The 15,125-nt window shown below is 39.2% G+C and overlaps 1 protein-coding gene across 1 annotated transcript in view; it reads left to right on the top strand.

Moving 5' to 3' along the window:
* The first annotated feature begins 4,098 nt into the window (after positions 1-4,098).
* Positions 4,099-15,125, top strand: part of LOC139459580 (uncharacterized) — a 32,965-nt gene continuing 21,938 nt past the window's right edge. The window contains exons 1-2 of the mRNA XM_071241133.1: positions 4,099-4,171; positions 6,648-6,730. Of these exons, the coding sequence (XP_071097234.1) occupies positions 6,664-6,730 (67 nt within the window). The 5' untranslated portion in view covers positions 4,099-4,171; positions 6,648-6,663. The remainder of the gene's footprint in view (positions 4,172-6,647; positions 6,731-15,125) is intronic.

Raw genomic sequence — 15,125 nt, 5'->3', positions numbered from 1 at the left:
GTGTCACTGAGTGAGAGTACACCCAGCAGAAGGGAGGTCAGCAGCCGTGTCACTGAGTGAGAGTACACCCAACAGAAGGGAGGTCAGCAGCCGTGTCACTGAGTGAGAGTGCACCCAGCAGAAGGGAGGTCAGCAGCCGTGTCACTGAATGAGAGTGCACCCAGCAGAAGGGAGTTCAGCAGCCGTGTCACTGAGTGAGAGTACACCCAACAGAAGGAGGTCAGCAGCCGTGTCACTGAGTGAGAGTGCACCCAGCAGAAGGGAGGTCAGCAGCCGTGTCACTGAATGAGAGTGCACCCAGCAGAAGGGAGTTCAGCAGCCGTGTCACTGAGTGAGAGTACACCCAGCAGAAGGGAGGTCAGCAGCCGTGTCACTGAGTGAGAGTACACCCAGCAGAAGGGAGTTCAGCAGCCGTGTCACTGAGTGAGAGTACACCCAGCAGAAGGGAGGTCAGCAGCCGTGTCACTGAGTGAAGAGTACACCCAGAAGAAGAGTGGTCAGCAGCCGTGTCACTTGCTGAGAGTACACCCAGAAGAAGGGAGGACAGCAGCCGTGTCACTGAGTGGGAGTACATATCGCAGAAGGGAGGTCAGCAGCCGTGTCACTGAGTGAAGAGTACACCCAGAAGAAGAGTGGTCGGCAGCCGTGTCACTTGCTGAGAGTACACCCAGAAGAAGGGAGGACAGCAGCCGTGTCACTGAGTGAGAGTACACCCAGAAGAAGGGAGGTCAGGAGCCGTGTCACTGATTGAGAGTACACCCAGAAGAAAGGAGGTCAGCAGCCGTGTCACTGAGTGAGAGTCCATCCAGCAGAAGGGAGGTCGGCAGCCGCGTCACTGAGTGAGAATGTACACAGTAGAAGGGAGGTCAGCAGCCGTGTCACTGATTGAGAGTACACCCAGGAGAAGGGAGGTCAGCAGCCGTGTCACTGAGTGAGAGTACACCAAACAGATAGGAGGTCAGCAGCCGTGTCACTAATTGAGAGTACACCCAGGAGAAGGGAGGTCAGCAGCCGTGTCACTGAGTGAGAGTACACCAAACAGATGGGAGGTCAGCAGCCGTGTCACTGAGCGAAAGTACACACCGCAGAAGGGAGGTCAGCAGCCGTGTCACTGGGTGAGAGTGCACCAAACAGATGGGAGGTCAGCAGCCGTGTCACTGATTGAGAGTACACCCAGGAGAAGGGAGGTCAGCAGCCGTGTCACTGAGTGAGAGTACACCAAACAGATAGGAGGTCAGCAGCCGTGTCACTAATTGAGAGTACACCCAGGAGAAGGGAGGTCAGCAGCCGTGTCACTGAGTGAGAGTACACCAAACAGATGGGAGGTCAGCAGCCGTGTCACTGAGCGAAAGTACACACCGCAGAAGGGAGGTCAGCAGCCGTGTCACTGGGTGAGAGTGCACCAAACAGATGGGAGGTCAGCAGCCGTGTCACTGAGTGAGAGTACACCAAACAGATGGGAGGTCAGCAGCCGTGTCACTGAGCGAGAGTACACACCGCAGAAGGGAGGTCAGCAGCCGTGTCACTGAGTGAGAGTGCACCCAGCAGAAGGGAGGTCAGCAGCCGTGTCACTGAGTGAGAGTACACCCAGCAGAAGGGAGGTCAGCAGCCGTGTCACTGAGTGAGAGTACACACAGCAGAAGGGAGGTCAGCAGCCGTGTCACTGAGTGAGAGTACACACCGCAGAAGGGAGGTCAGCAGCCGTGTCACTGAGTGTGAGTCCATCCAGAAGAAGGGAGGTCAGCAGCCGTGTCACTGAGTGTGAGTCCATCCAGAAGAAGGGAGGTCAGCAGCCGTGTCACTGAGTGAGAGTACACCCAGCAGAAGGGAGGTCAGCAGCCTGTTGTGTATATCCCTAGGTTCATTCTTTTGTTTATGTAACTGACTTCACCGGGCATGCCTTTCCTACCCTTTTGCGTATATGACAGGCTTCTGTAAACCAGTATAACTACATCTGATATCTACTCTACTGTATAAACATCGCCTCCTACCTGTATATATACTTGTCAACTATACTATGTGTACCAGTTGCTTGATAACGGCGTTAGAAACTACACCGAAACGTCGCTCTGAATTGTAATGAAGACGTTGTTCGTCCATAAAATCTTATCCTTACTTATTTTAAACATTATTTGATTGGACGTCGATGTCTGATAAGAACAGATCATGGCTATTTATAATGGTTAAAACATTACAGGCATCAGGAGGGTCAAGTTTAAGATGGAGAGAATCTTTAGCAGAATTATATTTTTGAATTTAACACAGCCTGAAACACAGTGACGAAAGAAATGATGATACTTAGTAGCGACAACCCAACATCAAGGTATTTAGGTCATAAACGCACACTTGAGAGAAAAATAACCAGATTCTGTTGGATGACCATGAAAGAATGGCGTGGTAGTTGCGTGAAGTGTGTGAAAAGAAAAGCTTTCAAATCTCAAAAAGCAGCGTTAATGAAAACAACCGGTCCAGTTGTACATCCACCAGAAAGGATTGCAGTAGACATTACAGGCCCGCTTCCAGATACAGAAAGAGCCAACTGTTTTACTTTGGTGGTTATGGACTATTTTATAAAGCATGTGGAATGCTATCCTATTGCCAGATCAGCGAGCACACACCGTCAGGACGCATCTTGTGTACGGGTTTGTTAGTAGATAAGGAGTTCCAAAAAGTCTGTATTCTGATCAAGTATACTCCAAACTACCTTGTTAATGGTAGAGTAATCAATCTATCAATAGATATCATGTATGGACCAACAGGGGAAATATTGAAGAAAAGGGGAAATTTGGGGACGAAATGGAGTCACGGATTATCAAGGCTGATGAAATATTCAAGGAAGATCATCCCAGTATCATAAGTATTATGATGGCAAAGCTGATGCTAAACCATTTTGTTCTACTGTACCAAAAGGACAAACTGCCCTAAATTGTATCTTCACCATAAGAAGATGGTAGTCCATAGGAATAGACTCAAATTGTGTTATAATATTCGTAATAAGACCTCATCCACATCTTTATTGAATGTCAACCCTGTGCCTCAGACAATCCCCAACAAATTAAAGACTGGCATTGTTCATTCAAGTGAAAAACAGTACCGGGTAAATGTTTCTCAACGATGAAATGAGTAACGTCCCTAGAAAGAAGTTGACTTCTATTGGCCTGTAATACACAGCAGTGTTATTTTAGAGGAAGGGGTAAGAATGAGACGTAGCCCGCCTTGACTGAAGGACTATGTTCAGTGAACAGTGAACCATGAACTATGAACTGTAAATATGTTATGTCTGTAACATGCATACATCACATGTATCCCGCATTGTCCATACTGTGGCTGAAGGACCATGTCCAATCAACAGTGAACCACTATGATACTACGATATTTGTGTCTTGTAGCTTTTGTGATTATTTCTTTGCATCTTTTATTAAATGTTATATGTAATGTGATATTAGTGAACATGAATTCTTTATTGTTACATTAATCTTGTTCACTATTTGTATGTTAGACAAGCAAAGCACCTACCGTGTGTATGTTTATACACATAGTTATTCTTTTGTAAGCTCATTTTGTACTATCTTCATGTTGGTTACTCAAGACAAACTAATCCTTGTCACTAGAGCCGTTGTACATAAACACTATTTTGATATAACACGCGGGTATGAGCAATGTTTGAAAGGGGGAGTAATCTTAAATGTTAAACGTTAGTTTATAAAACTATCACGAGATCTCGCGAGATCGATACTCTATTCAAGAGAGCGGCGCCCAGCGAGTGATCGCGTTAGATGTCGCCAGAATAACTTGTAAGTGGTAAGTAATGTTCAAAGTGATACGTTATATGATGTAGGGTAGGTAAGTTGCTGTGTTGGGTGGGGTAGCGTGGCGTGGGGGTGAGGGGCGGTTAAACGCTAGTCTGGTTGAGAGTGCTGTTGTGTGCACACCTAAATGTATGTTATCGAATATTTAACTGAATAAATAACCTTGACTCAAGACATTGTTGTGTCATCACTGGGCTGTAATACGATCTTACAAAGTTGGCAAAGCAGGAGTATCAGTTACAAAGTAAAGTAGGTATTTCCGCTTGGAAAGCCAAGTCCCTCGTGTGTCGTTTGTTTGGCATGCCGCTTCTGCTTGCGTAATCAGCACCGCCCTTAATCTCTCTCAAGGTGTACAGCTACAAGTAAGAATCTACGTTTTGACACATTCACATTCACGCATTGAATATTTTCGTTAGAGTTCAAAGTGATTCAGATAAAAGAACGTTTATGATATAGCCTTTATACAATTATATGTACTTAACATTTGTTGATGTGCCCTCATGTCTTCCATAACTTAGTATCATAAGCAACATATAGTTGTCGTATCTTAATTATCCTGACAGACAATGTGCACTTATCGTATGGTGATATAAAGTCAACCCAATGGGGCAACTACAACAGAAGTCATGTTTGGCTTATTCAACGAACCAGCCGATTCATTATTGAATCAAATGATATTTCATTTTTACCTGATTATAAAATGACATAAACTATGTATTTGTTTACCGAAATAAAGAAACAAAAAGTATTTGAATAATTAAAATGGTGGCATAGATCCATATCTAGCACCAAAAAAAGTATTGTTGATAAATAGTGTTCTTTCATAACATACATGTAAGAACAAAGAACTAAAGGCCATGGTTCGTTGCACCAGAGACTGTAACTTATAACTATCCCATTAAGCAGATAGGTCTTGTCATATCACGGTCTCATTTTAAGTAATGGTAAATAAGACAACGTCATTGACACACCCCATTTATATTTTAATGGATTTAAGAAGAAAACATTTCTTTTGTTCTTAGATGGTTTATTAATTAATCGTAAGTTTGAATTGTACATGAATTAGTGCCTATCTATTTGCTATGAATACACATTAATATAAAAGGAATGAAATGAAACTTTAGCTCACTAACTTCTACTACTCTACAATGTGATTGTTGTCGTGTATGTGATTTTTGGGCCACCAACAAGTGCTCACTAACTTGATAGGGCTACAGTTAAAGTTACCTTATTTGTTATGTAAGGTATCGGTCTAACTTATAATCACCAAATCATGTGCAGCGAGTGTACGTGTATATTAGATTGAGATGAGAATACTTCTCCTGCCTTTTGATTTCAAAGTTTGATTAACAGTTACACATGCTGCTGGTTGCAGTCTAGCATTGTCTTGCTGAAGGAGAACTTGATTTATCATATAATGGGTAGGTTTTTCGGCAGGATAAAGCCAACGGATTAAAACGATATCTGCTGGGGTCATATGCTGGAGGAAATGCAAATATCAAAGGTCAAGTAGGGACTACTTTCAGTGTTTATAAACAAACATGGCGTCGCACATCGAGTCAGAATTACTATCGTGAATTTGGATAAACTACAGGGATAACTGCTACAATTATCAAAAGAACAGTCTAATATACTGAACATCAGTGTCGTACTGCGACGTAACTAAGGCATTTAATAAGTTTTGGCAACTTTGGAGATATAAATTTCGAAACAATTTTGCGAGGGCACTATAGGCCTAGCCCAGCGAGATCAGTAGCCATATTAATGCTTGTAGACCTCGGCGGCTTGTAACCTTTTCCACATATAAAAACAGTTGGATTTAGGCAAAATATGTATGAATTGTTCCCTTGTTTCGTTTTGGCGCTGTGTATACATCTGAATGCACTTGTGGAGTTACCATTCTTACTTTTGAAATATGCATGTAGTCGTTGCTGCCCTTTGAACGATTCAAACAGTGACAATTTAATCATTAAGTATATATATGAAGACAACAAGGTATGAAATATATCATGTATGTTTTTATGGTTCGGGTAATGACGTCGCTCTGCCACTACTTTGGGTCATTTCCATCATATTATGCTCCTTGCATTTGCAATTGGCCAATCAGCCTCAGTTTCAGTTAAAAGTGTTGTCATGTCCGCACATTGTCACAACGCAATTACATAATATCGGTCTGTTGTCATACCATCATATTGTCATATCAAAATATTACTCTATTACCATGTTGTTCTTTTGCCTTATCATCGTATCGCGTGACCATATCGCTTTATGGCTTTTTTGGCTTCATCGTGATAACTTGTCATGTTATCACCAAAACATGTCGTTCTATCCCTATGTCCTGTCACGCTATCAACTTCCTGTCATTCTATCGCTGCATTGTCTAATTCTATTGTTTTGTCATTGTGTTTCGTATAATCGCTTTGTCGCGAGGTATTGTGTGGATTTCTCGGAGCGATATGGCGAGGACCTCTCAGTGACTATATTCTTACAACATGTTGAACAAAATGCAGGAGTGCAAGAGAACAGGAATATTTCTGTCACACTTCTACGATTCGATTCCTGATCTGGCTTGAACGTTGTTGACTGCGTCAAAACACTCACTCGCAGGGATGAAATAGAACCCTCTTTGTAGCCATCTGACACAAACATGGACTTTGAAACATTCTTTCTGATATATTCTCACTAACAAAACAAGGATCCTGTAAAACAAGGATCTTGGTGTACATGTATATGTAGGCCTTATCAGTGACGGGATGTTCTCTCCCTCAGATGCGGAATATTTTTTTTTCACCAGCCATCTCTGTAGACATTAAGGATCTTCATCCTTTGTTGTGATAGGAACCAGGAACAGACTATGGAGAGGATGATTTACAAGCGCTTCGGTTTGGTGATTCTTTTGACGGTACTGCAGAGTGGCATGGGTAAGTATCTCTGTTGTGCTTTTATTACCCCAATATCTGCAATAAGAAAAATGTATCATCCATTTGTTACGGATCCTTTACCAGAGTAAATATCTTTTTGGAATTTATACATTAACTGTATTATTACAAAGAATGACATGCCCTTTAAATCAGCTTTTCACTCTGCATCGAATTTCACATAGTAGGGGATGTCAAGTGAGTAAGTATGGTTTTACGCTGCTTTTAGCAATATTCCAGCAATATCACGACGGGGGACACCAGGAATGGGCTCCATACATTATACCCATATCAGGAATCGAACCCGGGTCTTCGGCGTGACGAGCGAGCGAGCGCTTTAACCACCAGGCTACCCGACCGCCTCAGGGGATGTCACGAAACATACGTTGGAGTTACTGTTATTCAATAAAATGGAGATGACCAGATAATTGTCAATGTAGTATTTCTAACACATAACTGAATGATACGTGAATCTGCATAAGTCGTGAGGATCACAATGACTGATAATTTGTGATTAGTATTTAATATACATATCTTGAATCGTAACAAGATTGCTCTCTATCTTGTAACACATTACAAGTTTCTAAAAGCCGGATTATACACCATTGAAACAAACGCAAATACAATAGGAAATGTATGCTGTGACCGGTTTTATGTGGTGTTTTCCGATATGAATTAACTTTGTGAGTTTATTTATTTGATATGGAGCTTCAACTTTGAGACATATTATCACTGTGTATTGTTGTATGCACAATCACCATTGTCCTGAATGCTCTGACCGGATTTTCTGACATTTCCAAGGCACGAAATAATACCCCAGTAAATACTTGATCATAAAGTATTCGAATGCATACCTTTTAATTGTAATAGGTACTGAGCTTTCCTAGTCCTTTCTAAGTGTACTAGGGTTTGAAATATGAACGTTTCCTTAGGTGGGAAAACATTTGTAAATATATAATTTTCAAATGTTTTCAAGCCTTAGAAAGTTATGTATCATTCCGGATATCGAGGGTATGTATTTGAATAGTTTATGTTAATATTATCTGCACTAAAATAAGATGATGATACGTTTCCAACATTTTAAATATTGGGTTAACTATAATTTCACGAAACGTTTGCCAACAAGGTTCATATGCCCCCATTAACCTTTTTTGTTAAGGTTCTGGTTAAATAAAACACTATTATGCAAGCTGAGACGTTCCCATTAGTTTATCAATATAATCGCTTCCCTTCACCAGGTTGCCAGTTCTTTTGACAATTGAGTGGGAGAGTGGGAGATCAGGGCTTCAGATAAATGACTGAGCCATTGGGCGTTCACTCACATGTTATAATTCACATTGGGTATTGATAGTTTGTTGCGGTATTCAGTGTATTATTACTCTCGTCCCGTCTATAGGATAATTATTACATTTTTGCTGTGTTCATTGAAATTCCTACATTCTGATTAGCTAAATTGGTCACTTGTTATTGCATTCCTTTCCCAATGAATGTAAAAACTTAAGCCACGCCCAACGAGGCGCACTACTTTTATTACTGCGGAATGTCGGGGAATCCCAATGTTACCGTCGAGGGAATTCCCTTTCTGCTTACGTGTATCGTCATGCACAGGGCATTTAGCGACATTCATGCATATTCATTATCCAAACTAACCTTTGAAACCAAAGGCCGAGAAGGAATGAAACAGCAAACGTGATGCCTCGCTCGCCTGTTTTTGGCCCCACTCGCTTGTCTTGTACATACCCCCCCCCCCCCCTCCTTCCCCCGTCCCCTCCCATACCCCAACGGATTAAAGTAGAATATATCACACGAGCACTTCGCATATACAAATATACATGCACGTGCACATGCTTGCACACGCGTCTTAGTAAAGCGCTATGGTAGTTGATCAGTTTGCATACATATTTAACAATGTTGGGGGAAGCGAATAGGATTTAGGTGTGTGCCATTTCACCAATGAAGAGAACAATCTGCAAAATAACGGGACGGTTAAATGTGAGCCACAATTCTTGGAAACAATAGACGCGAATAGCTAGACGATTGTTGATGCGGCGTTAAACAACAATCACTCAAAAGAAAGAGATATGTTTAATTTTGTAACATCCTAAACAATACAAATATAAACCATGTCATAATTACTTGTTCTGTTTTTTTACAGTGTATCTAATATACTACACACAGGAATAAGAGAAATGTAATATGGTATGATGTATGTGGGGTTTTCTTATTTGTTCCAAATATATTTTATTGTTCATGAAAACAAAGGGATTGGGCACAAGTACCATACTTATTGCCACTTCCACGCTATATACAATTAAACACAATATCTCGCATCGGAAATGAACACTTGAAGTCATTGTGGAAACATAGTTCACAACATACATACATACATACATACATACATACATACATACATACATACATACATACATACATAGACACGCACGCACACACACACGCACGCACGCACGCACGCACGCACACACACACATGCAGTGCTTCACTCATCTCAGAAATCGTATTTTCTCTTTCCCTCATTTGCTTGTAAATATTGTGTTGGAATAAGGATGAATATTTCCCAGTGTCTGGGAAATGTCGCCTGAAGATACTTGGATACTGAAAAAGCATATGTTGGGTACATGAGGGGACTGCTACGTCATGCATTTCAAGAACTAATATCCTGAGAACTAAATCTAACAATATAGCTTATCTCATTCACAAACAATCTTTGCACTCTGTACATGTAGCCATTGAAGCTGGGGTCCCAGGCAGTGTATTGTGTAGTAATTCAAAGACTGTGAGTTCAGATTGTTTCATAACCTGAGCCTTATCACCATCTCATTAGTAATCCAATAGCCCGAAAGTCTATTTTGGATTTAAATTGTGGTTAAGGAAGTAGAGGGTAGAGAGACAACAAGATAACAAATCTTAACAAAACCTACCTGCGAAACAGGTGCTAGTTCGTTAGTATCCGTAAGCCTAACAACTGCATGATTCCCAATTAGATTAGAAAGTCACAAACTGTGATGAACGCAGCGTGTGTTCGATGGAGGAAATACAGCCCCTCAGATCTTTGTTTACTGAATACACCTTGACCAATGTTCAATGATATAACTTGTTAAGATATTGAAGCTACATGGCCGCCCATAGTTTCGAGGAAATGTCCTGGCTACACTTCATGGTGTCGTGCTCAACAAATATATATGAATGTACATGATGTCTCATCTTGATGTACTTTAATAATGCAAGTCGACAAAGAAGATGTACGGATGCCTCGACAACATTTTTCACACATGAATGAGTTCAACCTTAGCAGTCTACTGGTACAGCTAAACATGGCTATTAATGCTCATGTGTGTCAGGTTGCCCTAACCTCGCCGCCACATCTGTACACAAAACAAGTGCATAGTCTAAACTAGGCTACATATGCATTTCTTCAGTCGTTTCAATAATGCACTTTGCTGTCACAAGCATGCTGTGTAGGTCTGTACAGCACAAAGCCATTCATTTCACATATGCCGCGGTAGACTTCTGGTCAGTTAACAAGGTATTCAGATATCCAGAAACTCGTTTATCCGGACAACATTTTAGAAAAAGCAATTGTCCGGATAAGCGATGTTCGACTGAACAGCGTGTGATACATGACAAAACAGATGTGTTAGGACCTGATTCGCACTTGCTGAAGGGATACCAATGGACCCTGATCATAATACATCGGTTGCTTATATATATATATATATACGTCACACATATACATGAATGTTGCTGAGCAGTCAGAGAGTTTATATCTTTGCGCTTAATCAGCAACACGTAGCAAATGGAGTTATGTCCGATGAAATTCTGTTTTGACTTGTGCCATACGTTTCCGTGTTTTTCGTGTTTAACAACTAACTTGCCTTTGCATGTGTTTGTTCCACCGGTTGTACAGGATACGCTCACCTTTTTGCAAACACCTGTTATCCTCACTGTTTGATAGTAGTTTATACACGTAAGTATAAGTTGTATGTCATCTTAATATATCACTTGTGTAATCCCTATTTTGGGGGTGTACTACAAACATAAACCAAAGTTTCTTTTGAGCTAGCATGAATATCTTAAAATACTTATCAAATCTATGCTTATCATTCCCTCTACTCCTACCAAAGGCTCTAATTGTGGCTAATTGTTGAATAATCTTCACTAATACTGTAAATCATGAAACGTGTAACCAAATTAATGCGAGTGTAGACCGCTGGCTAGACTAACATTTAGTTTCTGAAATGAACATATTTTACAAAAATAAAAACAATTGTTTAATTATATTAATAAAATATATAACTGCAGTAATCTAGTCTTGCCAAATATGATTGACTTGCATCGGCTGTATTGGATATATTTGTTTCAGGAACTGTATGGCAGGCCTAAAATGCGTCACGAAAGTAATGCGATTAACTTTGCTTTTGATCTGTAAAAGCTAACCGGCAAACGAAAACACCAAGACTGTCGACTTATTGAGTTCTATGATATAGTTTTTGTGGCAGTTCGATCGACAACTACCATTTGCTATCTTCAAAAACTTGACTTCAACTGTTGATCTAACTTCTATTAAATAAAAAGCAGGAAAATTTATCCTCATCTTTCAAGAAATAAAATATGAAAGACTTTGACATCTTGAGTTTATCGCCAATTTCATATTGAATTCACTACAAAGGACGGGGGATGGGGTCATATGAGCCTTGGTGGCCAAGGTATCAACATATGTGAGAACAAAGAAATGTCAACCCAATATTTCAAATGTTGGAAACAGGAGTCATCAGAAAGATGACATCCCCCCCCCCACACACACACACACACACCCTCCCTGTAAGCTGTACAAACTCCAGAAAAGTAATAGAATATTCAACTGAATTTATTCTGAATATCTACAATCCTTTAAAAAGCTAGCATATTATTGAATTTTTCACGGCGGCAATTACAGCAGATAGTGAAAGACTATGAATTTCCTTTGTAAACACAGACTAGATCTAAAACTAACAAGAAAAACGTGAGCGTGGCTCACTAATACCCCCGATCCGCCTAGTGTGTCAGTAGTTTGAAATTAAATAGCTAGGATAGGGTTAGGTATTGAAAAATTCATTTAAAAAATGGAAAATTATTAAAACATTTTTTTCTTTTGACTGCACCCCTACATATGACACAGATTAAATGTACTAAGTTTCAGATGAATCCACTGAATAGTTTAAGAGAAATCGCGCGAACAAACTTTTCGGACGGACGTTAGGGTTTGAAAAATTCATTAAAACAATGCAAAATTTATCAAAACATTTTTTTTTCTTTTGACTGCTTCCCTCCATATGACTTGGATTATATGTACTAAGTTTCAGATGAATCCACTGAATAGTTTAAGAGATATCGCGCGGACAAAGTTTTCGGACAGAAGTTAGGGTTTGAAAAATTCATTAAAAAAATGGAAAATTTATAAGAAACATTTTTTTCTTTTGAGTGCACCCCTCCATATGACACAGATTATATGTACTAAGTTTCAGATGAATCCACTGAATAGTTAAGAGAAATTGAGCGGACAAAGTTTCGGACAGACGGACGGATGGAACCTTGGTTTAACTATTTGTCCACCGAAAATGAAAATTCATAACCTCGAATTTACTCAGGAATTGACTTTTAAATATTCTGAGGGTAGCGTTTGTCGGGGCGAGGATTATTTATATGTTTATGGAAACGTAATTATGTGAATTATTTCCCTAAAACAAACATATCTGTTCATAACACAAGAGTATAGTCATGAGATTATATAAAGCTTCAACACATAACCAGCATGCATATAAACGTGTGAGGGAGTTAACCCACATGCTTAAGAATGTTTATAGTTTCACGTCATATTCACATTCTTTTCATTATACTCCTTAAAGCCATTGGTAACTTAAAAAGCTGACAGCAATTCAATGCAGTGCGTCGATGAAATCACACTTTTGAAAATATTTATCAGTTCACAGCGTTCTGATATGTGTCGCCGTGATCGAAGTCTACTATCAAAGTCATATTGTGTGGGCACAGGTCCTCCTTACGACACATTTTTTCCAACTTTTTTTAAATCATTTATTTGCCTGTCAAAATATAAACAAAATACTTCTGTTAACTCTATGTTTACATTAATTGAGATAATGTAGAACCAGATAATTGTTGGGCGACCCATTCGTGAAAAATAATGGATCGTCTGAACATCATATTAAACAGACGCGCTATCACTGTTTTTCAGGGATCCATTCATATATTTTTCTTTGCTGCTTTGCTTTTTACATTTTCTCTGGCGTTGACGGTTTGAATTACAAATATAAGTGAAAAAATGGGACCTTCAGTTAAGTAAAGACTTGTTGATATTTTTTGGATATTATTCGAAATTATTGGCAGTCTGCTGAAGTGACTTCATATCTTTTGCTTCTCCAGCCACAATTGCTAATATATTTGGGTATTAGACAAAAGGTAACTAACAATAATTTAATAATGTTCCCTATGGGGATTAGGGTTGGAATAGGCCCACAGTACCACTTGCTTGTAAAGCGGGGACCGTGTGGTCAGTATCTGACTGGTAATTTGCTCAGAATCGTCGTATTCCCGAAGACTTGGTACGTTGATTTTGGCGTCAACCAGCTTTCCTTAGTCAGATTCGATTATTGACAGGTTGACGTGACATAGCTGAAAAATTATTGTTTGTTTATTTGTTTGTTTGAGTGAAACGCAATTGGTACTCGACGACATACAATTAACCAAGTCGCCGAACCTGTCGCCTCTTCAAATGGTCTTATTCACTGCAAACTGAAAGGCAATAGGCCCATAGTTCAACGTATTTACAAGGTATGGGTGTTTCTTCTAACTAACAATGCATGTTGTATGCGCAGTGCAATATTTTGTAATAATGTAATATTTGAGGTTGACATGAGTATGCAAAACAAATTAATATTTGGGTAAGTTATAAACGTCTTTGGAATATACTTGTTTCTGAATTGATGATAGAGTTTACACCCAAGCATAAAATGATACTCATTTTCTACACATTAAGGTTACAAGATGTACAGATATTGTTAGATTTTTTAAATAATGTTTATTGCGTGAGTGACTGGCATTATGATCCAGATAGAACAGCATGTTAGTTTTAACCAGCAATATATACATCGCTTGAGCGAAAATATATACAATGGATATCTGGCACATTCCCGAAGTACAATACCATTTGGGGTGGAGGATCGAACCCCAATTACACGTTTACACGCATAAAAATGAACTTTTTCTACACACTTATATTTTCTATAACGCCATATGTCTGATCCATAAAGTAAAATTGGCATTATCTTTTAACAAAAATTTGAAAGAATAAATTACAAGGCAGATTATCATATTTTAACAAACTTTATAGGATTGACATCAACACTTTCTTCGCTTTAACAGATATAGATTCTAGATATTTATTCCAACTCAAAGTCCTAGTAAACAATATTCCAAGGTAAGTATAAGATGAGACTACCTCTATATGTGCGTCTTTGTATATCCATTTCTCTAATTTTGATAGTTTCCCACCGCTTTTAAAAACAAGAACTTTAGTTTTATTTAGGTTTACGGACAGTGACCACTAATCACAATAATTTTCCAAAATATTGATTTGACGTTGAATACCAATTACCGAATAAAAAAAACAACAACATGGTCAGCAAAAAGTAAAAGGAATATTTCTATTAGATCTGGATATAACTGAATGCCATTTTTAGATTTTGAGTTAATTTCAAGAACAAGTTCATTATACAGAAAGAGAAACAGATTGGGCTTAATACACAACCCTGACGCACTCCCAAAGGGCAATCAAACATACTTGTAAGGTTATTGCCATTGGTTCGTACACAAGCTTTAACTGATTCGTAAATGGCTTTTAATGATTCTTCCATCTTTGATGCCCACCTATGTTTACCAAATAAGTGCCAGAGTGTTTTTCTTTGAACGGAATCAAATGTCTTAGTGAAATCAACAAAACATGCATATAATTTACCTGCCCTTTTTGAGAGATATTTTGTAATTAAAGCTTGTAAAATGAAAACATTGTCCATTGTGAAATATCCAGCTCTAAATCCTACCTGTTCTTCATAAATGTTTCCTATTGCATCTGACCAAGTGCTGAAGAGACACTTTGTCTTTATATGACATCTCTGTTTTTTAAAACATTCACATTTAGCAGCATACCAATCTTCAAAACCTGAAAATGGTCGTACACAACGTCTCATACAATCAGCTGATCGCAATAAGATATCTGTGAATAATTTCATCCCGTAATCAATGTCTGTTAAGGCTATGTGTACCGCATCCTCCAATTCTTCATTGAGAGATGCTAACATTTCAATGAATATATACCTCTTATCCT

This window comes from Haliotis cracherodii, unplaced genomic scaffold (assembly GCF_022045235.1).
Source record: "Haliotis cracherodii isolate W230 unplaced genomic scaffold, xgHalCrac1.p SCAF_13, whole genome shotgun sequence".
Taxonomy (NCBI): Eukaryota; Metazoa; Mollusca; class Gastropoda; order Lepetellida; family Haliotidae; genus Haliotis; species Haliotis cracherodii.
Note: the sequence above shows the minus strand (reverse complement) of the source record. Positions and strands in the feature narration are given on the sequence as shown.